Raw genomic sequence first — 27778 nt, forward strand, 5'->3', positions numbered from 1 at the left:
TCCACAGAAGTCAGTCACATGACCTGGTGCAAATGTGTGACTCAGTGTGGGAATCACTCAAGCACACAGAATTCAACTCAGGAGCCTGGTGCAGGATGCAGTAACAGTGGCCTGCAGGGATGAACCTGCAGTAGTAGTGTGTGCTCTCACAGGACAGGTGGTGGCTCAGCTGCTATTCAAGCCGAGGCATGAACTGTGAACCTCCAGGTAGGCACCCTGAAGCCAGCAGAAGTCAGCCAGCAGATCATCCCCCATCTGGAAAGAACCAGTTCAACTTCTGGTGGCATCAGGCCAAGTTGCAGCGAGTAGTTCCACAGCTAACGAGGGAGATATCTAGTAGTGGCAGTTGGATGATCCATTTCAGGTCAATGACTGGTGTGTAGTACCTCTCATAGCTGTCTGCAGGTAGTCACAGATTCTGCATAGCTGAGGTGGGCAGTATTTGGTTCAAATGGCTCTGAGCACTATGGGACTCAACATCTTAGGTCATAAGTCCCCTAGAACTTAGAACAACTTAAACCTAACTAACCTAAGGACATCACACACACCCATGCCCGACGCAGGATTCGAACCTGGGACCGTAGCAGTCCCACGGTCCCGGACTGCAGCGCCAGAACCGCACGGCCACCGCGGCCAGCTGGGCAGTATTTATGGGGTGTTCAGCCCATCACTGTTTTATCAAGCTATCACACCTCATCATGCAGAGCAAGGAAGTGGCCTGGTTCTAGGCCTGGATGTGTGGTAATCCTGGTCACCAGTGCTGTAGTGTGTCCATACTTCTGCTGTAAGTGGTGTTAAGCTCCTGTTGTGGTCATCAAAGTTAGACACATGATAACTTGTCCCACTGTAAGGGCTAGGCCATGATTCATGTGGTGTTGGCACATTCTGAGTGTGGTTTCCTGCAAAAGTACGCCCAGCCAGGTGCCGTCTGCTTCAGCTCCTCTGCGTGTGGTGACATTTTCTGCTAACTCAGCCATGGGTTTTCACCAGGTAAAGAAAGACCATGGCACAACCTGCTTCCTCCTTTGGAAGATCTAGTCCACCAGATCATGGCCCAGAAATATCTCTGAAACTAACGTGATAACACATCTTACAATTTTACTAGGGGCGTTTGAAAAGCAAAAATAAAAACTACTTTCTTGTTTGGGGTAAACCTTTTTTATTTTTCAACATTGTCTCTTTTTAGACTTATACACTTCATCCAGTGCTGTTCTAATTTGTTGATCCCTTCCAAATAATAGGAACTGACCAAGTCTGCAAAATAGTTATTAGTTGCTGCAATCACCTCTTCGTTTGAATAAAATTTTAGTCCCGCCAGACATTTCTTGAAATTGGGGAACAAATAGTAGTCCAAGGGAGCCAAGTCTGGAGAATAGGGGGGATGTGAAACGAGTCAGAATCCCATTTCCATTAATTTTGCGACCACAACTGCTGAGGTGTGTGCTGGTATATTGTCGTGATGGAAAAGGACTTTTTTGTGCTCCAGTCTCCAGTGTTTTTCTGGCAGCTTGATTTTCAAACGGTCCAGTAATGATTAATAATATAAACCTGTAATAGTTTTACCCTTTTCCAGATAGTCAATGAGGGTTATCCCTTGCAAATCCCTAAAGACAGTTGCCATAACCTTTCCAGCCGAAGGACTGGTCTTCACCTCTTTTGCTGCAGACTCTCCCTTGGTAACTCATTGTTTAGATTGTTGTTTGGTCTCAGGAGTATAGTAATGTGTCCATGTTTCATCCACAGGGATGAAACGATGCTTAAAGTCCTGAGGATTCTTCCTGAACAGCTGCAAACCATCTGTGCAACACTTCACATGATTCCGTTTTTGGTCAAGCGTGAGCAATCGCGGAAACCATCTTGCGGATAGCTTTCTCATGTCCAAATGCTTATGCAAAACATTATATACCCATTCATTTGAGATGCTCACAGCACTATCAATCTCATGCACCTTAACTCTTCTGTCATCCATCACCATATCATGGATTTTATCAATGATTTCTGGAGTCGTAACCTCCACAGAGTGTCCAGAATGTTCAGCATCACTTATGCCCAACTCCAAAAATTTTGAAACCACTTATAAACTGTTCTAATAGAAGGTGCAGGGTCACCGTAATGTTTATTAAGCTTCTCTTTAGTTTCCTGAGGTATTTTGCCTTTCATAAAGTAATGTTTAATCACCACACGAAATTCCTCTTCGTCCATTTTTTGACCATCACTCGACTTCCTTGATTCACATGAATGCCAAACACAAAGAAATAGACCAATATGGCTGAAACTTGGTGTGCACTCTTTCAAAAGATGCTACTAACTAAACATGACACAGATACGCACTAGTGGTGCCATCTCTTTGACTTTGCACAGATTTTTTTTTTCTTTAGTAGTATATTTATTAAATCCCATTTGTGTTTTTCTATATAACAGGTGTTATCTCAAAATTTTGTAATTGTTAAGTGTAGATTCGTGCAGTCTGTAGCACAGTAGTCATTTCTTTTGAATGGCCAGTTACACAGCTCACCAAGAGTCAGCTGCTATTGATGATATGTCAAGAGAGTAGCAATCTCTGCTTTTATAGTTTACTTCTTCAATGAGCCATGCTAGGGTAGGTAGGTTGTATGCAGGCAACGTGTGTACACAGGAGGAGCTGGCCACAGTTTGGAAACAGCTGAATGCACTTTTTGCTGCAGTCAGCCATCTTCAGGCTGCTGCCTTGGGGTGTAGCAGTGGTAGAGAATCTGGCACATCACATGGGACACCTCAGATCTCACTTATTATGCTCACAGGTTCTGCTGTTGAGGCACCTCCCAGTGTGCCCAACATGGTGGACCAGCCATCACCACAGGATGATTGGTAGGTAGTAACACTTTTGCCTCAGTTGAGGCAGAGGATCAATGTGGTGAATGGCCATCTGGCCTTGCCCATATGTTCCGTGAGTGGACAGGAGGTTGCTCCTTAATCAAGGTCCAATCATGCTAACAGGGGGAGGGGTTTGCTAGTTATTGGGAGCTCCAAAATTTCGTGTTTTACAGAACTCCTTAGGGAAATGGTGTTCAGGTCTGGAAAGTGAACCAATGTGCACTCAATGCATCTGCTAGGGGGCCCTCATCTGAGACATGGAGGAGCACTTGCCTGCGGCTATTGAGCATGCAGAGTGCAGTCATCTGCAAGTTATGGCTTACATTGGCACTAGTGGCACCTGCTGCTTGGGTTCTGAGGCCATCTTCAGCTCATTCAAGCATATGGTTGAAGTGGTGAAAGCTGCAGGCCTTGCACTTGGGGTGCAAGCAGAGCTTGCAATTTCCAGCATTGTTCCAAGATTGAACAAGGTCCTTTGGTTTGGAACCAAGAGGAGTATATCACAGAAAGCCTTCGTCAATTCTGTGACAGTGTTGACTGCAGGTTTCTGGATCTGCATTATTGGTTGGAGAACTGTAAGACTCCCCTTGATAGGTCAGCTGTGGACTATGTGAAGAAAGCAGGTGCTCGGGTAGCACAGTACTTGTGAAGTGAACCGGTGGGTTGGTAGTTTGAGGCTGATGAACATTCAGCAGTCGACATGCACACAGCAAAATCAGACCTCATGCAGAGTAAAGACACTTCAACTATCAAAATTTTATCAGTAAATTGTTGAAGTATTCGTAACAAGGTTCCTGAATTTATAGCCCTCAAAGAAATTTCAGCATCCTCTGTAAGTTTAATAAACATAACAGATATACATAACAGTGACTTAAGTCATCAATAATACATTCTTCTTCGCTATTTACAACAGTTTGCCAGTGTTGGGGAACTTTTAGATTACGCGAATACAGAAAGCATGTTGTTTTGAGACAAAAAACCCATCAAATCACGTTCACAGGGCATTTTGATCCAGAAGATTATTTGACAGAGAGCAGAAAAGGTGAAAATCTGAGTGTGCAAGATCAGGTGAATATGGTGGGTATGGAATGACTTCCCAACCCAATTGCTGTATAGTGTTTTCTGTCAGTGTAGCAGAATGTGGGTGGGCATTATCATGGAGTAGCATCACTTCACGCAGTCTTCCTGGTCACTGGTCTTGGAATGCATCAGTAACATGTCTCTGTTGTTGATAATGAATGTCAGCAGTGATGGTTACACCTTGGGGAAGCAATACATGGTATACCACACTGTCACTGTTCCACCAGATACATATTTGTGGATGCATGCAGGTCTTTTTACGGGGAGTTGGTGCTTTGTGTGGGCTCAACATTCCTTTCTTTTCCTTATGTTAGCATAAAGACACCAGTAATGATACAGGATAGGAACAGTCAATGTTGTTCATGAGCCAAGTGATGACAAGCAAACAGAAACACACATATGGCCACCCACTGATTTTTGTGATTTTAGCTTAGAGTACATAGTAGACATATGCCTGATTTTTGAACCTTCCCCATTGCATACAACAATCTTCATAAAACCCTGAAAGATCTTCCTTAATGTGGAGATTCACAAATGTCAAAATGGTCCTCCCTAATAAGAGAAAACCATTTTTTTGCCATGATCTCTCCAGTGGCACTATCCCTGCACATGGTGCATATGTTTCTGGCTGCATCCATTGCTGTCACCCCTCTATTGAACTCAGAAGAATATGTCGGAAATTCTCCTTTTAACATTCCGTTTTTTAGTGATCACAGCTCTACTCACTATCTCCAAATGACAAAATGATAATATGTAAACTCAAATAGCAATAGTGAACTACAAATAAAAATGACAATTCATAAACAAACCCATATCAACTATAATACCAACATGCAAGATACAGACACTACAAACTTATGAACCAACACAATAATAAATTTCCTAGAGATTGAAAAGCTTATGTCCATGAATCAGCATGGTTTTAGAAAGTATCACTCGTGTGATACTTAGCCTGCCCTTTCCTCACATAATATACTGTGAACTATGGATGAAGGGCAACAGACAGATTCCACATTCCCAGATTTCTGAAAAGCATTTGACATGAGCATAAGTAATACATTTCCAGATATATGAGTGGCTCAAAGAGTTCTTAAGTAGTATAACCCTGTATGGTGTACTCAACAGCAAGTGTCCAGCAGAGACAAGGGTATCATCAGGAGTGATAGCCAACAGGGTGAGCAGCAATCTACAGTTATTAGCTGATGATGCAGTAGTTTACAGGGAGGTGTTGCAGATGAGTAACTGTAGGGTGATACAAGATGATTTAGAAAAAAATTCAAGCTGGTGCGATGAATGGCAGCTGGCTCTAAATGTAGAAAAATGTAAGTTAATGTGGATGAGTAGGAAAAACACTCCCATAATTTTCAGTTACATCATTAGTAGTGTCCTGTTTGACACAGTCACATCATTAATATATCTGGGCATGATGCTGCAAAGCAATATGCAGTGGAATGAGCACATGAGGATTGCGGTAGGGGAGGTGAATGGTCACTTCAGTTAATTTGGTGAAATTTAGGAAAGTGTGGGTCATCTGTAAAGGAGACCAGATATAGGACACTAGTGAAACCTATTCTTGAGTTCTGCTTGAATGTTTGGGAGCCGCACCAGTTTGGATCACAGGAAGACATCAAAGCAATTCAGAACCAGGCTGTTAGATTTGTTACCAGCAGGTTTGAACAACATTCAAGTGCTACAGAGATGCTTCAGGAACTCAAATGGGTATCCGTGAAAGGAAGGTGATGTTCTTTTCAAGGAACACTACTGAGAAAATTTAGAGAACAGGCATTTGAAGTTGACTGCAGAACAATCTTACTGCTACCAACATATAGTTCATGGAATGACCATGAAGATAAGCTACAAAAAATTATACAGAGGCATATAGACAGTCACTTTCCCCTGCTCTGTCTATGAGTAGAACAGAAAAGAAATGACTAGTGCTGGTATAGGGTACCCTCTACCATATGCTGTACAATGGTTTGTAGAGCATGCATGTAGATACAGATGTAGAACTTGAATGTGGCAGTGAAGTCATCTGCACATGTATAACTGGTCTAGGTGAAATCAGGTTAAATGTTGGATGTTTTTACTGGCCATCCAATTCTAACATGGCAGGTTTAGAGTCATTCAAAGGTCTACAGTCAGTGGCATGGAAATATGCACATCTTGCAATGTAAGTTGGAGGTAAGTTTAACCTACTGAGTAGTCTGGTATATCAATGGATTCATTGCACATGTTTTATGAACACTGTCTTGAGCAGCTAGTTCTGCAGCCCACATCCAGTGGAAGTATTTTGGACCTACAAGCAAGCCTGACCTTATCAACAGTGTCAGTACAGAGACATAGAATAGTGATCACCAGTTCATCATAGCAATGGTGGTTACTCAAGTTAATAAATCAATCAAGAAAGCTAGGAGAGTATTTTTGTTGGAAAGAGTAGATCTTATCAACAGTGTCAGTACAGAGACATAGAATAGTGATCATCAGTTCATCATAGTGATGGTGGTTGCTCAAGTTAATAAATCAATCAAGAAAGCTAGGAGAGTATTTTTGTTGGAAAGAGTAGATAAGCATTTCTTAGCAACCCACTGAAACAATGAATTGACATAATTTAGACCCAGTATGACAGACATAGAAGAATTATGGGCAAAGTTTAAATGGATTGTAAATCGTGCTCTGGAGAATTATGGCTGAATAAGTGGATTAAGAATGCAGAAGACTCATTGTGGTTTAACAACAACATTTGAAAAATACTGAGGAAGCAAAGATTTTTGGACTCTGAGTTCAAAAGAGAATGCGCTAATGATGCAGACAAAAATTTATAGAGATATGTGTGTCTGAAAAAAGATTTATGTGAAATGCATATGACAGCTACCACCATCATATCTCAGAAAAAGGTATTGCTGAGAACCCAAGAAAATCCTGGTCCTATGTAAAATCGCTAAGCGAGCCAAATGCTTCTATTCAGTCACCCACTGATCAGTCTGATGTGGTAGTAAAAGATAGCAAAAGGAAAGCTGGAGTTTTAAATACCACATTTAAGCAATTGTTAACACAAGAAAATCATGCAAATATACCATCACTTTGCATCACAAACACTCCTGTGTGGAGGACGTAGTAATAGGTATCCCTGGTGTAGAGAAACAACTAAAAGAGTTGAAAACAAATAAGTCATCGGATCTGGATGGAATCCCAGTTTAGTATTAAAAAGAGTACTCTATGGCATTGGCCCCTTACTTGGTTTGCATTTATTGTGAATCTCTCACCCAGCACAAAGTCCCAAGTAACTGGAAAAAAGTGCAGATGACTCCTGTATATAAGGAGGGTAAAAGAACTGACCTTCAAAATTACAGACCAATATCCTTAAAATCAATTTGCTGCAAAATTCTTGTACATATTCTCAGTTTGAATTTAGTAAATGTTCTTGACATGGAAAAGATTCTGTCCACAGCCTGTGGTTTCTTGCAGCTTCCATCTGCTCCTCCGCTCTAAGGCTTCTTGCATCAGCCTGTGGTGACATTTTTTGCTAACTTAGACAGGAGAATGCAACCACCAAGTGAAGAGTGGCCATGGCACAAAGACATGCAGTATTTACTATAATGATGATGTTATAAAATGATCATATAAATCTGACATCTAGGAATCACAACTGGCAAATGCTTATGCCTCAGTAATGTACAGGGTGTTTCAAAAAGAATATATGGGTTTTAAGGTTTTGAAGCACATATTACATTCACCTTACAATTATATATAATACACCAAATGAAAGAGAAACACAAACAGTTTCTTTTACAATTATTCAGTGTGAACACTGATCACATATCGAGTCAATAGGCAAGTTGTTCTGAAACCTTGATCAATGTGTCAGGAGTAACTGTTGCAATAACACTGTGTCTAAAGACAGATACATAAGCTGGTACTGGAGGCTCATACACATGATTGCATCAGATCGTGTATGAATGTGGAGGTCATGCATAAAATGCTGTGTCAACCAGCCCCTTGTGCCCAATCCACCAGTCAGATACAACGTCATTTAACTAGTCGTGTATTGAGTTATGCCAGGAGGTGGCGCACCATCTTGCTCCCAAATAAAGATGTGTTGTTCAGCTTCTTCCCATTGAAGCATGGACCATAGCTGTAGCACATCAAGGTAAGAAACATCAGTTACAGTTGATTTACTGAAAAAGAAAGGCCCATAAACTTCCCGCGGGGATATTTCTTGGGACTAAGCTTGAAAACTTGCACTCATTCCACGCGTTTTTCAGTCATTCTTTGTCATTCCATACTCTTCCCATTGTGCACAGGTATACAAACAAAACTGTTTGATTTGCTCTTTCATTTGGTGTATCATTTACTATTGTAAGTTGAACATAATAAATTCTACAATGCCTTAAAACCGGTATGTTCAATTTGAAACATCCTGTATTGTAAAAAATTGTAATATGCGAAGAGATGAAATGGAAATATTTCTAAGCTTTGCTAATCAGAGAATCAACGTTTTGTCGAAAGCACATACGAGATGTAACCCAAGTGGATCTTAGTACTGACTGCTCATTATGTTCACTTCCTGAAGATGGTGTCTGTAAGTTTTGGTCCATGGTTATCCGTACTTTACTGAAGAGTGGAGTAGTCCCTAGTACTGTATAACATTGCCAATGATCTCAAATTAAGTGCTTCAGATTTTTTGTGGCTCTTGATTCATTCTCCATAAAAAAAGCTTACATTTAAGGTAATCCTAGAGGAAGAAATCTTGAGTTGAAAAGTCTAGTGAGTGGGTTAGCCATTAATATTTGCCATTCCTGCTTGTGAGATGACTTTAAAATGCCACCCAGCAATTCCATTGCAGTGTGGTAAGTGTGGCTTATGTATGACTCCATCTTACTACAAGTGTATGTATTCATCCTTGCTGTAATTATAATATACAGGTGGGAATAATGTTACCAATATGTTACAATGGCAACCTAAATTTACTGCCATCATGGGACCGCTTTCATCCTTCAAAATGTATCAGTCAACTATTGTATTCCACATGATGATAGTGGATGTACACTATTACTATTTCAGCTTGGAGAGGTTTGTCATGTATATTATGTCATTTTAGAAATGGAAATGTTGCCTGTTGCTGAAGACATTGCATTAAATAGCAAAATAGCACAGGTTGGTATTTTCTGTGACCTATCACAGGCATTTGACTGTGTCAATTATGATATTCTCCTAGGCAAAATGGAGCTTTATGAGATTGATGATATAGTCAACCAATGGATACCATCATATGTAACCAAAAGAATACAGAAAGATGAACTTGGTAATTCAAAAATGTAGTATGGGGACATTAATCTGATTGGAGAGAAATCACATATGGGATTCCCAAAAGCTAAGTCTTTGGTGTGCTATTGTTCCTCATATACGTACATGACTTTCCATTTAATATACAACAAGCACAGTTTGTTGTTTTTGCAGATGGTACTAGTATTGTAATCAAACCAAGCATATGTACAATAACAGAAGAAATTCTGAATAAGTTTTTAAAAAGTTTTTCCCCTATGGTCCCACCCTCAATTTTAAAAAGATGCAGCGTATTCAGTTCTGCACAGCTAGGTGTACTACATCAGTGTAAGTGTAACACATGGTAAGGAAATAATAAATAGAATCTAAACTTCAAAATTCTTAGGCGTCCATATTGATGATAATTTAAACCAGAAAAAGCACATTTTGGAACTCCTAAAACAACTTAGCTCATCCACATTTGCACTTAGAATCATTGCAAATCTTGGAGAGAGATTAGTCAGGAAGGTGACAATTTTGCATATTTTCATTCAGTAATGCCATATGGAATAATATTCTGGGGTAACTCATCTGTAAGAGAGAAAGTCTTCATTGCTCAAAAACATCATGTAAGAATAATATGTGGTATTCACCCATGATCAACTTGTAGACATTTGTTTAAGGATTTGGGGCATCTGACTACCACTTCACAGTATATTTATACTCTCATGAAGTTTGTTGTAAATAATCCACTGCAGTTCAGAAGGTACAATTATGTACATATATACAATACCAGAAGGAAAAATGACATTCATTACTTCACATTAAGGTTGTCTTTTGTGAAAGAAGTAATGCACAATACCATAACTAAAGGTTTTGATAACTTACACAGTGATATAAAATGCCTGAGAGACTTCAAAGTAAAATTTCAAAAGAATCTGAAAAAGTTTCTCCTTGACAACTCCCTCTATTCCATAGAATAATTCCTGTTATTATAATGTGCAGGAGGTGGCAGTATGGAATTATTAATGCACATCAGTATATTTAATAGTAATAATAATAATAATAATAATAATAATAATAAAGGAATAACTTATCTGAAACCTAAAGATCAAGCAGGCACAGCAAACACAGCAAAATATCGACCCATAACGTGCCTACCAACAATATACAAAATATTAACTTCAGTCATTACACAGAAATTAATGACACATACAACACACGACAAAATTATAAATGAAGAACAAAAAGTCTGTTGCAAAGGAGCACGAGGATGTAAAGAGCAACCGATAACACTGGTCAACACTCATTTTCTTGCCAAGGATATTTGAGTGGCTTTAGGATGGGTTAGTGGTGCTGAGAACGAATATAGCAACCATTTATGCAGTTTGGCTCTAGTTTTTGAGATAATGCATGATTTATTCAAAAAATTAGAAAAAATTTCTAATACTGAACTCGAGCGCTACAAACTACAATGAAAAAAAAAAACTTATCTTTATAAATAGCTTCTATGAAAACCTGATAGGCATTTGTCCATGTATAAAACATAATTGAAAAGTTTCTCTATAAGTATATCATTTTCCGTCCATGACGAACCGCTTCCTGCACGCTTTCCTTTTATAGGTCTCTTCAGAACAGTCACATTGCAGATTCCAGCAATAATCTGCCATCATATGCCTGTCCCATCTTCCTTTATATCTTTCCTCTATTCCTTTCATATCTTGATGGAACCGCTCTCCTTGTTCCTCACTGAAATCACCTAGATTACGAGGAAATCGATCCAAGTGGCTGTGAAGGAAGTGCAATTTTATGCTCATGTTAGCTCCTAAGTTTTGAAAGTTAGTGAGCATGTTTTTGACCAGTTCCTCATAATTGGGAGCTTTATGATTGCCCAAAAAACATTTTACAACAGCGACAAAACTGTTCCAGGCTGATGCTTCAGTGACAGTCACGACACTTGTAAAATTGGTATCGTTGATGAGCCTACGAATTTGAGGACCATCAAATATTCCTGCCTTAAGTTTTTCACTACTGAGTCCAGGGAACATATTGCAGATGTATGTGAAGCAATTACCATTTCTGTCTAAAGCTTTGGTGAATTGCTTCATTAGTCCTAACTTAATATGTAATGGTGGAAGAACAATCTTGTCCCTACTAACCAGAGGTTCATTAATGATGTTTGCTTCACCAACAGCCATATGTTCCCTTGGAGGCCATGTTTTCTGCTTCCAATGTTCGTGCTTTGCCCTACTATCCCACATGCAGATAAAACATGGGTGCTTTGTGTATCCACTTTGTTGTCCAAGCAAGAAGTTCACCATTTTCAAATCAACACAAATCAACCACTGGTGCTGCATATACTGAATTTTCTGCAGAACCATCTTGATGTTAGCATATGCTTCACAAAGTTTTGTTGAGTGGGCAATTGGAATAGATGCGTAACGATTGCCATTGTGTAGGAGAACACATTTTAAACTTCTAGTGGAACTGTCTATGAAGAGACGCCAGTCCTCTGGTCTATATTATGGCAGCCCCAATTCAAGTAAAAGTCCAGGTATATTGCTGCAATACACTATAACCTCTTCTTGGTTGAAGTATGGAAGAAGGTTTTCTTCTCTCGTCCGGTAAGCTGTTATTTTAACTCTTGGATGAAGACAGTTCTTTTCCTTAAGCCTGGATGCTAAGAGTTCTGATGCTTGCTTTGATAGATTGAGTTCTCGTATCAAGTCACTGAGCTCCTTCTGGTCGAACTGCTGGGGTTGTGTCTCACGTCCTTCATATTCCGAACCACTACTTGTACATTCCTCGCCGTGCACATTGTCATCTGATGATGTTAGCGTGGGTAATGTTGTGAAGGTTGGTACAGGAACATCGTTGCTGTGCACCACCGGTCTTCTTGCTGACTCCAAATCGGGATATTCCCACTTTCGTTTTTTGAACCTATTAAAACCTTTCACATTAACAATGCAAAAATAGCAATCATCTGTATGGCTCTTCTGCTCTCGCCATACCATAGGCACTCCGAAGTTTAAGCTTTTCCTTTTTCGTTTTGTCCACTGCCGTAAGCACTCCACACAGCATTTACAAACTTTATGGGGTGCCCACGCCTTGTCTTGATCTCCAAGTTTAATTCCGAAATATGCCAGATACGCTTCCTTCACAAAAGGAGTGATATTCTTCCTGTTCTTTTGAAGAACGTATTCACCACAAATTTCGCAGAACTCATCTGGATGGTTCACGCAAAGACAGCGTGAAGAACTCTTGTTTTCCTAAAACAAAACTGCACAAATACTACATATTATGCAGAACTTTCTTGTATTTGCATGTCAATCACATCCAACAAACATCATTAATTGTTTTGTGTGAAATGAATACTCACCTCTTATTTGCTACATCACGATGAAAAGGTTCTATCTCCTTGAAGCTGCACTGCACATGTGTGTGACTTTCGACCATCGCCATTTTTCTTGTTTACACTGAACGCTACCTATCGGCTGTTGCGGGGATTACCTCGGCCAACAAATGAATGTCGAGTACCGCCGAATTCAAATCTGCACAACCCTCAATATCTTCAACACACGCACCGCACAACAGGACTGAACACATGCTGACAGTGTGATGTTTGCATGATGTAATCCTCAACCACACAGATGCACTCCCTGAGCACAATTGTTTAATAAAGATAGTACAATATCACTAATTAAAAAACAGGTAGCAAATACATTACACCATATATGGACCCTGCAGTCGATATTATCCACATGAAACTCTCATTTCCACAAATAACCTATATCTCAAAAACCAGAGCCAATTTGGAAAAAGTACAAATATACTCGGAATGAGTATCATAACAATATCCCATTTTCGTTCAAACTTCCCTGGCAACGAAAAAAAAATTTTATTTTGTAGAGCTGTGTAATAGATGCAGAGGTGACATATCAAGCTAAAACTAAACAAAGGTCACTACACTACTGATACATTGATTACCAAAAAGCTTTTGATAATGTATCCCACTCATGGTTACTATAGATATTGGAAATATACAAAGTAGATCCTAAATTGATACAGTTCCTAAACATAGTAATGAAAAATTTGAAAACCACACTTAGTATCCAAACAAATTCAAATAATATCACATCACAGCCAATACAGATTAAGCATGGAATATACCAAGGAGACTCATTAAGTCCTTTCTGGTTCTGCCTTTCTCTGAACCCACTATCCAACATGCTAAATAATACAAATTATGGATATAATATTACTGGAACATACCAAGACAAAATCACACATTTGCTATACATGGATGATCTAAAACTACTGCAACAACAAATCAACAACTCAGCCAATTACTAAAGTTAACAGAAGTATTCAGCAATGATATAAATATGGCTTTTGGAACAGGCAAATGTAAGAAAAATAGCATAGTCAAGGGAAAACACACTAAACAAGAAGATTACTTATTGGATAACCACAGTGACTGCATAGAAGCGATGGAAAAAACAGATGCCTATAAATATCTAGGATACAGGCAAAAAATAGGAATAGATAATACAAATATTAAAGAAGAACTAAAAGAAAAATATAGACAAAGACTAACAAAATATTGAAAACAGAATTGACAACAAGAAACAAGACAAAAGCTATAAATTCTTATGCTATACCAATATTGACCTATTCATTTGGAGTAGTGAAATGGAGTAACACAGAACTAGAAGCACTCAAAACACTTACACGATCACAATGCCACAAATATAGAATACATCACATACATTCAGCAACAGAAAGATTCACATTAAGCAGAAAGGAAAGAGGAAGGGGATTTATTGACATAAAAAAATCTACATTATGGACAGGTAGACAATTTAAAAAAATTCTTTATCAAACGAGCAGAAACTAGCAAAATACACAAAGGAATCACTCATATAAATACATTGGCTACACCATTGCAATTTCATAACCTATTCTACTATCCTTTAGATCACATAACATCAACAGCTACAAAGAAAGTAAATTGGAAAAAGAAGACACTACATGGCAAGCACCCGTATCATCTAACACAGCCACACATTGATGAAGACACATCCAACACATGGCTAAGAAAAGGCAATATATACAGTGAGATGGAAGGATTCATGATTGCAATATGGGATCAAACAATAAACACCAGATATTACAGCAAGCGTATTATTAAAGATCCCAATACCACAACAGATAAATCCAGACTTTGCAAACAACAAATAGAAACAGTAGATCACATCACAAGTGGATGTACAATACTGGCAAATACAGAATACACCAGAAGACATGACAATGTAGCAAAAAGAATACATCAAAAACTTGCCATACAACATAAACTAATAAAACAACATGTTCCCACATACAAGTATGCACCACAAAATGTACTGGAGAATGATGAATGCAAATTATATTGGAACAGAACCATTATAACAGATAAAACAACACCACATAACAAACCTGACATCATACTCACCAATAAAAAGAAGAAATTAACACAACTAATCGAAATATTCATACCCAGTACAACAAATATACAGAACAAAACAGGAGAAAAAATTGACACATACATCCAACTGGCTGAGGAAGTCAAGGACATGTGGCATGAGGATAAAGTTGACATTATACCAATTATACTATCAACTACAGGAGTCATACCACACAATATCCACCAGTACATCAAAGCAATACAGCTACATCCAAACGTATATATACAAGCACAGAGATCTGGTGTTATTGATACATGTTCAAATACCCAAAAGTTCCTAAATGCAATGTAACATATACCGTACAGTTAAAAGGAAGTCACACTTGATCAAGGTCCGCATCACTTTCCATTTTTAATCAGACGTAACGTCTGAGAAAGGAAAGAAATAATAATAATAATACAGAAAACAATGAAAAACTTGTAAACATTCAGCAAGTAGCCATATTTACAAATTAATCTGTGATGTAAATGTAAAGTGACTTGTTCCACATCATTATGAATTATTGTGCTAATAATTTATGGGACAGGAAACTAACTGACTAACCAACTAATCATTCAACTGAATGTGAGCTTCATTGACTATCAACAAAAGGAAGTTAAGATAAGAAGAAAAAGTTACATATTTAATGACCCAATAAGAGACAGCAGTGTTACATCTCAAATAGGAACCCAAAAACTTTGACTTTGTATGGGAGAATGTAGACTAATTGTCGCTTGCACACAGAAGAACAGATGCCCAAGCACTGAACAGATGCGTACATAGTAAAACAATTTATGATGAGAGATATGACGGTATACCGTTTCAGTAAAGAAACCTCTAAAGAAACAGTGTCTATTTGTTCATAACATACAGATGCTAAACGTTTGATCAGATTACAGCAGACATTTTAAAAAATTGTTATTACTTCCCTGATATAAAATTATAGTCAATAAGATGGAACAGTATTTGAACATTAATGTAACATTTTTGTGAAACAACATCTATATTAACAGAGCAAGACAACTGTAAACTACATCCTGCTCAAAAATTCAGTTCAGCTTTCATGAAATCTTTAGCTGAATAGTAGCATCACTGAAGTACAGTATTGTGCAGCTTTTTCAGGAATCTATATTCATACTAAGAATGTTCTTGGCTTTCAGTTTGTTGTAAATTTTCATTTTAATATAAGGGGTGTCCGGGCAGACAAGTTTAAATGATGAGCATATAATTATCTTCACTTTTTGTCTTACATGAGTGATCAAAATACTTTTTTTAGTACTTCTAAACTGTTATCTAAAAGGATGATAACACACTGATATACAGGGAGGAAACTGTTAATAATTTCAGATTTTTAAATAATGAGCAACATGATTTCCTTGGATGCACAACACACTTGTTCCTAATTATTCTTTCCTGTAGTTTCCTTATAGGTAATGTGTTGCCTTAATTTCCTCAAAAAACAACACCTTACCTTACAACTGACTGGAAGTCACTATGGTATCTAATTTTCCTTGTGTCCATGTCAGTAGCACTAGATAAAATTAGCATTGCAAATGCAAAGCTACATAATTTGTTTACTAAATACTCAACATGTTTATTACAATTAAAATTCTTACCTGTGTTTCATCCTAAAAATTTCACAGAATTCACTTCTTCTAGATTTTGATTCATATGATTTATTTTAATTTCCTGGGATTTTGGCTGATTTGTTCTGAACTGGATTGTATGGGTTTCTGAGATGTTCAAAGTTACTCCATTGAGCTGAAACCATGTTTTCAAATGATCTATTGTATTGATGGTGCATACAGGGATATTTTCAGACTCATGGTTCTCAATTAATACAAATAAAACTGATGGATCATTTTTATTGATTAGTAGGTCATTAATGTTAAACAGAAGCAAAATAGGTCCTATGATAGAACCTTGAGGTCTTCCATTTGGGAGAGTAATTTGCTGCAGTTGCAAAGACAATCACTCTTTGTTTTCTATTGCACAGGTATGAAGTATGCCAGTGTAGAACACAGTCTCTAATTCTATATCTGTCAAATTTATTGATAAAAAGTGCACATTTACTGAGTCAGAGGCTTTTGTGAGATCACTAATGATGCCTGTAACCTTATTCCTATCGTCCAATGATGTGCTAATCTTGCTAACAAACTTTTCTAATTGCATCTATAATGCTTTATCCATGTTGGAAGCAAAACAGATTTTTCAAAATAATCTCATATTTGTCAGTAATATTTTGAATCTGGATGGCAGAGGCTTTTTCAAATACTTTTGACAAGATAGGAAGGAAAGTAATGGGAAGATAATTTTCCATATTCTCTCTTGACTCTTTTTTTGAACAGCAGCTTTACTACTGCATACTTACGCACCTATGGCAAACATTCATGTTCAAAATACTGGTTTATTATTGTAGATAAGTTGGTGTCCCATTATTTTATGAACACATTTGAGATATTTTTTGGGTATCACATGCCAACCTGGTGAATTTCTGTTTTTCAGTGTTAATATAACATTTTCTACTTCTATTGTTGAAATGTTTTAAATTTTGTGAAGCATTCAGACATTTGATCTAGTGCAAAGGAAAATATTTTGTTCTTATAATCTGCAACACTAAAACAAAGTACAGAGTTAAAGGTAGAAAGACCTTAAATGAAACACACCTAGCCCTCAACACCTACCATAATAGAATTTTATTTAAAATGCCACACTAAACCAAAAGTACTTTTGTTCATATTTTAAAGCTGTTAATGGCACCCAAGTGTGTAAACACCCATTACTGAAATAGGCACCAAAATTGAGGGTAGCAAATCAAAAAGATGTGTGATCAAAGTTGTCAGAAGATTTCCATGATGTCTGTATCTACATACATATTCCAGAAGCCCCTGTATGGTGTGTGGAGGAAGATGTATCATACCAATGTTATGGATTTCCTTTACTATTCCATTAACACATTGAGTGAGGGGAAAAATGACTGTTTGTGTTCTCTGTACATGCCCTAATATCTTGTATCTGAGTCTTGTGGTACCTACCTGAGATATGCAGGGGTGGCAGCATAACGATTGCACGGTCTCCTTCAAATATAGGGTCTCCAAATTCAGCCAACAGGGTTTTATGAGAATTGCATCTTTTTTCAGAAATTCCAATTTTAGGTCCCCAAGCTTTCCTGTTACACTTCTGTATACAACATGTTACAATCCTAGTATTGCAGCTCTGAGTTTGTTCAGTGTCTGTTGTTGTTTCTATTTGATACAGATGCCACACCCTGAAACAATGCTACAAAATTGGTTGCAATAGCAATTTGTATAAGAATTCTTTCATTGTTGCATTGTATTGTCCTGGAACCCTTCCAACAGATCTAAGTCTTCCACTTGCCATTCCTGATACTAATTTAAATGTTAATCCCATGGGGCAACATCAGCATGTGAGATCCAATATGCCAAAATTACTGCTCTCAGGGAAATAAGTTTGTGATACTGTAACAATTAATCTATCACTTGGCATGCAGCTCTGTGATGTCTGTGTGTTGAACCAGTTGATAGAAGAGATATAGGAATGTGTAGCAGACTATGCAGTGTGACCACAGCATTAGATGTTGGCCATTTAGTCTGCATGCTTATAATGGGCAGACTAGCATTGTCCCCAATGTCAGCTGAATACTAGCGAGCAGTGCTCCACAGTGATGGTTTAAGGATCATGTGGTGGTCATATGTGTTCTAGATATTAGGAAGCATACAGTGACCGCAATTTGGGAGCCTGTGCTGATGAAGAACATAGTGGACAAACTGCTACTCCACCCTCACTCTTTTTTCGGGCAGCTTTACATGCCATATTTAGCAGAGCAATGTCTGACCAATGTGATGAGAAATGTGCAATCCCTATGCAGAGAATAATGAGTACCCCTGCTTCTCCAGTTTGTATGTTTGTGTGATATTGCCACCACTGAACATGTCTTGGATATGACTGGCTGACAACTGGTTCATGATGACCCTCCACCAACTGCTATACGTACCTTGTGGATTTTTCCAAAAACCTTGTGGAGAAAGATCTCCAGGAGTGTAGTAAAATCCTCTGTGATGCATGCCATAACACTTAGAAGCTGTCATTCCAGCACATGTGACTTCTCATGACATGATTCTCAAAGCCAGTTTCTAATATTTGTAAATTTATATGTATCTAAACTGCCCCATGAATCACAGACATTGCCAAGGTGGAGCGGATTGTGTTGAAGAGATATAGGAATGTGTAGCAGACTATGCAGTGTGACCACAGCATTAGATGTTGGCCATTTAGTCTGCATGCTTATAATGGGCAGACTAGCATTGTCCCCAATGTCAGTTGAATACTAGCGAGCAGTGCTGACTGATCTGGCTTTGTAACCTTGACCAACATGGTCTTGTTCTGCTGTTACTGTGACTGGCTGAAAGCAAGATGAAACTACAGCTATTACTTTTCCTGAGGACATGCAGCTCTACTGTGTGGTTAAATGATGGTGAAATCCCCTTGGATAAGATATTCTGGAGGTAAAAGAGTCCGAGATTTGAATCTCTGGGCAGGGACTACTCAGGAGGATGTCATCATCAGAATAAACAAGACTGGGTTCCTGTGGATCAGAGTGTGGAATGTTAGATTCCTTAGTCGAGTAGGTAGATTGGAAAATTTAAAAAAGGAAATGGATAGGTTGAAGTTAAGTATAGTGGGCATTAGGGAAGTGAGTGGGTAGGATTAAAAGTACTTCTGGTCAGGTCAGTACAGGGTTATAAATACGAAACCAAACAGGGGTAATGCAGGACTATATCTAATAATGAATTTAAAAAAAAATAGAAAGGTGGATCAGTTACTGTGATCAGCACAGTGAACTCATTATCATATTAAAGACAGACACAAAGCCAACACCCACTGCAGAAGTACAAGTTATATGCCAACTATCTCTGCAGATGATGCAGAGATTGAAATAATGTACAATGAGATAAAAGAAATTATTCAGATAGTTAATGGAGGGGAAAATTGAATTGTGACAGGTGACTGGAATTTTGTAGTTGGAAGAGGATGGGAAGGAAAAATTGTAGACGAATACGGAATGAGGGAAAAGAATGAAAGAGGAATCCATCTGGTAGAATGTTACACACAGCAAAATCATTGCTGACCCTTGGTTTAAGAATCATGAAAGGAAATTGAATATGTGGAAGAGAATTGGGGACACTGAAAGGTATTAAGTTGATTACATAATGGTAAGACAGAGATTTTGGAACCATTTCTTAACCTGTAAGAGGTTTCCAGGGGCATATGTGGACTCTGGCTGTAATTTATTGGCTATGAGCTGTAGAATTTTTAAAAAGCTAGAAAATTAAAGAGATGGGACTGGGATAAGTTGAAGGAACCAGAGAGTAGAGAGTATTTCAAAGGGAACATCAGGCAATGATTAACTTGAACAGGGGAAAAGAATACTGTAGAAGATGAATGGGTACCTTTAGGAGATGAGATAGTGAAGGATCAAGTTGGTAAAATGACAAGGTCTAATAAAAACCCTTGGGTATCACAGGAGCTATTTGATTTAATTCACGAAAGGAGAAATTATAAAAATGGAGCAACTGGAGGAAGCAAAAGGGAATACAAATGTCTAAAAAATGAGAGTGAGAGAAAGTGCAAAACAAGACTAATGATTACATGGTGTGCTAAAAACATGAAGAATGAAATGGAGTCCTGTTATTCCATGTGGGAAATGGCAGACATTGTATTCTGTTATGGTTTATCCAAGCATGTTAATCAACAGGCGCATGTCTTGCCCTGTAAAAGAATTTTCAGTAGATGGTTTCAGTGACCTGCTGACACGGGATCATTTGCAACCAGATCTGTGGGTCACTGCAGACCTGATACAGTTTGTATGTTAGATATGGATGACCGAGAGGTGCACGAGTACTTGGACAGACCACTGAAAGACCTAAGTGAAAACAAGGCCACTGGAGTAGGCGACATCCTCTCAGAACTGCTGTAATCCTTGGGAGAGCCAGCCATTATGAAACTATTTCATCTGATATGCAAAATATATGAGACACAAGAAAATGCCTCAGACTTCAGGAAGAATGTAATAATTCCAGTACCAAAGAAAGTAGGTGCTGAGAGGTGTGGATATTACTGAACTATCAGTTTTATAAGTCATGGTTCCAAAACATTGACACAAATTATTTATAAAAGAATGTAAAAAGTGGTAGAAGCCAACCTTGAGGAGACCAGCTTGGGCTCCTGAGAAGTACTGCAACATGGGAGGCAATACTGATCCTATGACTTACCTTAGCAGGTAGGTTAAAGAAGGGCAAACCCAAGTTTATAGCTTCTCTCGAGAAAGAGAAAATTTTTGACAATATTGACTGGAAATTTTGAATTTAGTAGGTGTGAAATACAGGAAGAAAATGGTTACTTACAACCGGTATGGAAACCAGACAGCATTTATATAAGGGCATGAAAAGGGAACAGCAGTAGAGAAAGTAGTGAAACTGAATTGTAGCCCAAAGTCATTCAATCTGCACATTGAACAACTAGTAAAGGAAGACAAAGAAAAATTTAGAAAAGGAATCAAAATTCATGAGAAGAAATAAAAATTTAAACAGCTTGGAAGTGCAGTCAAGCAGAATGGACAGTATCGTGAAATGTGGATATCAGATAAACATAAACAAAGCAAAACAAGCGTAATGGAAAATACTCAAATTAAATCAGGAAGTGCTGAGGGAATTAATCAGGAAATGAGACACTAAAAGTAGTGGGTGAGGTTTGCTACTTAAGCAATAAAATAAGTGACACTGGTGAACTGACAAGAAAAACATTCCTGAAGAAGAGAGATTTGTTACGATTGAATGTAAATTTAAGTGGTAGGAAGTCTTTTCTGAGGGGATTTGTCCAATGTGTCATCTTGTATCGAAGCATAATGTTGATGATAAGCACGTCAGTAAAGGAGAGAAAAAGAGCTTTTGAAATGTGGTGCTACAGAAGGATGCAGAAGATTAGATGGGTAGATCACATTACTAATGAGGTGGTACTGAACAGAATTCAGGAGAAAAGAAATTTGTGTCATAACTTGACAAGAAGAAGAAATCTGTTGCTAGGACACAGTGTGAGCTATCAAATAACAGTGAATCTAACACTGGAGGGAAGTGTGGAGGGTGACAGTTGTAGAGGAAGACCAAGAGAAGAGTACAATAAGCAAGTTTAAATTGATGTGGGTTGCAGTAGTTAGTCAGGAATAAAGATGCTTGCACAGGATAGGGTAGCATGGAGAGTTGCATCAAACCAGACTTTGGATTGAAGACCACAACAACACATGCACCTGAAATGTAATATAAGTTCATGTATCACTTTTTCCTTCAAACGTTTGTGCATTATGCTTGAAAATTGTTTATTTCATATTAAATCTTGCAATAACTCAAATTTTAATATTTGTAGCTCCACATTTATTTCACTTCATTTTGTGAAATTCTGTCATATCTTCATTACAGGTGGAATGTAGCAACGGTCAAATAGGGTATGGACGAAGGAAACGAGAAGTGCCTACTATGGCACCTGATCCAAACAAAGTATTTGAAATAACAATGACAACATTCATTAAAGTTGATTATGAAGAAGAGGAAGTTGTTGACAAAGGTAATACTGAGGCTTCTCCATATGTACAACATTGAAATTGTACATCTGTTTTCATGCTCTAAAATATAATACTAATCTAAGGTACAAAGGTTTCACTAAGAGCTAAAGAAGATTACATGCACTGTAATGAGCCAGTTATTCATATAAGGCTGAATATTGTATAAGACCAAGCCTAAAAAGCAGCTTCATCACAGGTTACAACAATTGTCCCTGTCGTACAGACAAGATTTTCAGCATTAATATTTTACACATCAACTGGCAGTTAATAGTCACTGCATTTCAACCTATTGTATGATCACATGAAAGAACTGTGATTTGTTATACACATAATCTAGTTCAGTCCTGATTATACATAAATAAAATAAATATGTGACTATATTTATGAAACCAGAATTTTTCCCTCATAAGTCATGATTTCCTTACATGACCTAAAAGCAGCTCTTTATAAAAAAAATATTTATTTATTTATATAACCAATTATTTGAAAATATAACAATTATTCAACTTTTATACAGCTCAAGTAATGTAATATCATTTACAACATTAAATTCAACTATCAGCATGCTTCAGAACTGTGTCACACTGATTTCAAAACTTGATAGAGTACACTTAGAATGAAGATATAGTTTTAAAATGCTTTATGGCTATATCTGTTCATTGCTATTGATGTAGCATACAAAAAGAGAAGCATTTGGACTTTAGTCTATTTATGTTAGTCCAGTCTGTAAATTTTACAATGATAAAGACAAAAAATTTCATTGTGATTTCATGATTAGAATGTACTATCTTAAGATTTATTCTTAGACTTCTCTTATATACAAATCTCAAGTAAAGGTGTAAATTTTCATTGTATGGTATAAAAGTCTCTGTAACGGCATGTATGTTTTAATAATTCATGAGTTTTACACTAAACCATTTATGGAATATATTCAAAATCCCCTCCCATGTATTTCACTGCAGAGACATACTATGAAAAATCCTGGGTGCTAGTTGGAATTCCTGCACTGTGAATGACGTTTACGCAACCCATTTATAATGAGGATTCATGAATGACTAAAAAATACAATGATTTGAGTGCAGCTCAAAGAAAGAAGTTCACCAGATCTGGTGACTTTGAAGGCCATAAAGTAGTATTTCTCTGGTCTGCCAAGCATTCCATCTCTGCTGTACATACACGATGATGTAGTATGAAGTCATAGTAGATGCTTATACCCACATCAAAAAAAATTTTGCATCACCACAGTTCCCAGAACTCCTGAAGATAGGCTTTGACTGTGGATGTTGTATCACAGACACAGTTCCTTTGACTGTTCAGAGACATCACTAAACCCATCCAAAGATGTAAACAGCTATGCATGAGCAGCGCCTATAAGACAGAGGGGGGTCTGATAGCCAATCAGTTCCAGTCATTCCACCAGGAAGGAGGTACACAGCTCTTGTCGTCTGAGTTCAACCATGCCTAGACAGTCAATACCACAGTTTGATCATGTCCGCATTGTTACTTTGTGCCAGGAGGGGCTCTCAGCAAAGGAAGTGTCCAGGCATTTTGGAGTGAACCAAAGCCATGTTGTTTGGACATGGAAGAGATGCAAAGAGCATGCCTCGCTCAGGCTGCTAGTTATGGATTATGGCTCAGAGTAATCCTGACAGCAACACCACCATGTTGAATAATGCTTTTTGTGCAGCCACAGGACATTGTTATGTGTTATGTGTTATGTGTTATGACTCAAACTGTGCACAGTAGACTACATGATGCGCATCTCCACTCCCAACATCCATGACAAGGTCCAAAAAAAAAAAAGGTTCAAATGGCTCTGAGCACTATGGGACTTAACATCTGAGGTCATCAGTCCCCTAGAACTTAGAACTACTTAAACCTAACTATCCTAAGGACATCACACACATCCATGCCCGAGGCAGGATTCGAACCTGCGTCCATAGCGGTCGCGCGGTTCCAGACTGAAGTGCCTAGAACCATTCGGGCACACTGGCCGGCTGACAAGGTCCACCTTTGCAATCATGACACCATGCAGCACAGTACATATGGGCACAACAACTTGCCGAATGGACCGCTCAGTATTGGTATCATGTTATCTTCACCCATGAGTGTCACATATGCCCTCAGCCACACAATCATTGGAGATGTGTTTGGAGGCAACCCAGTCAGGCTGAACACCTTAGACACACTTTCCAGTGAGTGCTGCAAGGTGGAGGATCCCTGCTGTTTTGGGGTAGCATTATGTGGGGCCGATGTACGCCACTGGTGGTCATGGAAGGCGATGTAAGGGCTGTATGATATGTGAATGCCATCCTCTGACTGATAGTGCAACCAAATCGGCAGCATATTGGCGAGGCATTCGCCTTCATGGATGACAATTAGCACCCCCATCATGCACATCTTGTGAATGGATTCCTTCAGGATAATGACATTGCTCAACTAGAGTGGCCAGCATGTTCTCCAGACATGAACCCTATCAAACATGCCTGGAGTATATAAAAAAGGCCAGTTTATGGATGACGTGACCCACCAACCACTCTGGGGGAAATCTGGACCACCACCAATGAAGGCCTTGCTGTATGGTGGTACAACATGCAGTGTGTGGTCTTCATGAGCAATAAAAAGGGTGGAAATGATGTTTATGTTGATCTCTATTCCAGTATTCTGTACAGGGTCCGGAACTCTCAGAACTGAGATGATGCAAAACTTTTTTTGATTTGTGTATTATGTTTAGTATTATCTAGATTCTCAGAGGATACATGTTTCAGAGGTCAGGCAAACAGTGTAAGATATTGTCTGAGATTTACATAGAACATTATGATTTTCTGCAATCAGATAGAGAGATGGCTGCTTAAATTACCTGCTGCACCTTAAGTTGCTGAGTTAATCTTCAGTATTTGTAACAGGATATGTTGAAGTCTGATGAAATGGCACAGTAGGTGCATGCAAGTCACTAATTTCGGAATAAACTGAGTTAGTAAAATACTATGACTTTCCATGTTTACAGATCAGAAACTAGGCACTAACATCCAATAAAAGAAATTTAATCACAGTACTCTACATCAGTATACTTTCAAAGACCATAACAGAAGTAAATTTCCAGCCTATGTACTGAGAAGGGCATAGGAATTGAACTCACAGATCATGTGGCATAAATTTGTGATCCAAAAATAAATCAGATCAGAGAAACCAACACGCCTAGGGAGAGAGTATAAACTCACTGCATAAATCATCACAGATAAAATGGCTGGAATCCTGCAATGATCTTCATTGTCACACACTGTGTGCCTAATAGTAGCCACTTGGTACGGCAGTATTATGTTGAGAACCAGTAGTATTAGTATCATTCGTTGTTAATACAGAAATGAGGAAATAGCTAATAATTTAATATGGCATTTTTGAGTGAAATGGCCCAGTGGTAATGACACTGGGCTTTTATTTGGGAACAATGCAGTTCAAATTCCTGTCACATGATCCTGGAGAGATGTTTTTCCTTATTCATTTCAAGTAAATGGCAGGAGGCTATATTTAAGAAGCTCTTCATCAATTTGAATCTCCTTTCTTGCCCAACAGTGTTTGTACTCAATTTATAATGGCCTCAAATAATACAGTATTTTCAGAATCACTGTCATCAGAATGCAGAAGATGTCAGCAGCTACTCAGTTATTTCTTTGTACTGTATCTTACACAGTCTCTGTTGCAAAGTGAAATAAATAAAAAAAATACTGTGTAAAGGAGACTGTGTTCTTTATACCATAGGAGTTCCTGTCTATTTTAAAAACACAAAATAAGGTACCGTACAAAAAACTGCGAACATAACCTTAAATATTCTTATTTGCCTACACATTTAAAAATTGTCTTTCTTCAGTTAATTAGCATAAGAATTTTAGAGTTATTGGTATAATTTAAATAGGTATGGAGTCATTGGTAACTGCATGGTATTTTTGTATATTACTGCCCTCCTTCTGACTTCAATGTCAAATATTATGCTATGAGCTATTAATGAGTCCGTCTGTAGCATTTTTTCTTTATCCTTATATTGTCCTAATGCACTGATTAGTTTAGTTGAATATTTTTTTAGTTCTATCAGGTTTCATTATTAAAATTTCTAATGTTTTTAACTCTATTTACATTATTGAATATGATACACTTGAAAGATTGTCATCTGGTTACAAAATCCTTGTCCATTTTGTATGTGCAACTCACAGTGCAGCTGTTACAAGGCACTACATAAATTTGTAATCTTAGTAAACACATTGTACCTCTTGAAGTCAAGATATTCTCATTTATTTACAAACCTATTATATTTTTTGGGTATAAAAATGCTTTTAATGAGCCACATGATGATGTTAGGGAGGCAGTTCTCATGTTCTGGACTCGTTTATAAAAGTAAAGGTGTTTATGCAGTGAAGAAGACAACAAGCAATACTAGAGAACAGAATACTATTACCTGAAAATTTGTCCTTTTTGTAAATCTACATACAGGTCAGTTAAAGTCATTCATTGTGTCACTGTTTTGTTCAACAAATGTGTGGTGACAGAAGATGTTTTGAGAAGTATTTCTATTTATAAGTAAATGATTATAGATGTAATCCTATTTAGAAGTAAATGATCATCATTTAACTTTCCGGCAGTCGTTCTTCCCTCGAACAATATGCAAGTGGAAAAGGAAAGGGAGGTAATGACAGTGGCACGTAAAGTGCCCTCTGCCACACACCACTGGGTGGCTTGCGGAGTATAAATGTAGATGTAGAACTTATGAATCATGAACAGATAGCTAAAAAACTCTGCATTGTTGTCCTGTGACATGTGGCCAGATATCTTTTATGTCATTATAATTTTAAAGGAAGGAAACCATGAACCTCAGCAGATGTTTTACATTTTAACCCCTTGCACATTGTCTGTTTGAGCTCCAAAATGAAGAAACAGTGTACTGTTTATTTAATCAGGTGAATAAATCTATGCAAGTCTAAAAGTGAATGTGCCAATGTAGGATATCAGTGGTTGTCAATCAAAAAGATGAATTCCTTCTGTATATGGTTCTGCTTCTTGCTTCTGAGCTCTTACACACAATCCGTCACATTGTGAACATTAATGACTTCTTGTCCATTACATTGCCAGATGCTAAGTTTGTTTCTTTTGCAGATGCTACAAACATTGCAATAAACAGCAAGTCAAGTATAGATTTAGAAATAACTGCTAATCAAATTTTCACTGACCTTAATAAATGGTTTAAAGCTAATTCACTGTCATTAAACTTTGAAAAGACCTGCTGTATGCAGTTCAGAACCTATAAGATATTTCCTTCCTGCATGTGTATAACATATGAAGACATACAGATGAAAGAGGTTGACAGTGTTAAATTTATGGTATAGCAACTCTATAATAAATTGAGGTGGGAAGGGCATACCACAGAATTGCTGCAGTGCCTAAACAAGTCTGTATTTGTAGTGAGAATGATGTC

At 37.9% G+C, this 27778-nt stretch overlaps 1 protein-coding gene across 1 annotated transcript in view; it reads left to right on the forward strand.

Moving 5' to 3' along the window:
- The window catches only part of LOC124556835, a 139214-nt gene that overhangs the window by 109493 nt on the left and 1943 nt on the right, over positions 1 to 27778 (forward strand). The window contains exon 7 of the mRNA XM_047130852.1: positions 22172 to 22316. Within this exon, the coding sequence (XP_046986808.1) occupies positions 22172 to 22316 (145 nt within the window). The remainder of the gene's footprint in view (positions 1 to 22171; positions 22317 to 27778) is intronic.

Source organism: Schistocerca americana, chromosome X, assembly GCF_021461395.2.
Source record: "Schistocerca americana isolate TAMUIC-IGC-003095 chromosome X, iqSchAmer2.1, whole genome shotgun sequence".
Taxonomy (NCBI): Eukaryota; Metazoa; Arthropoda; class Insecta; order Orthoptera; family Acrididae; genus Schistocerca; species Schistocerca americana.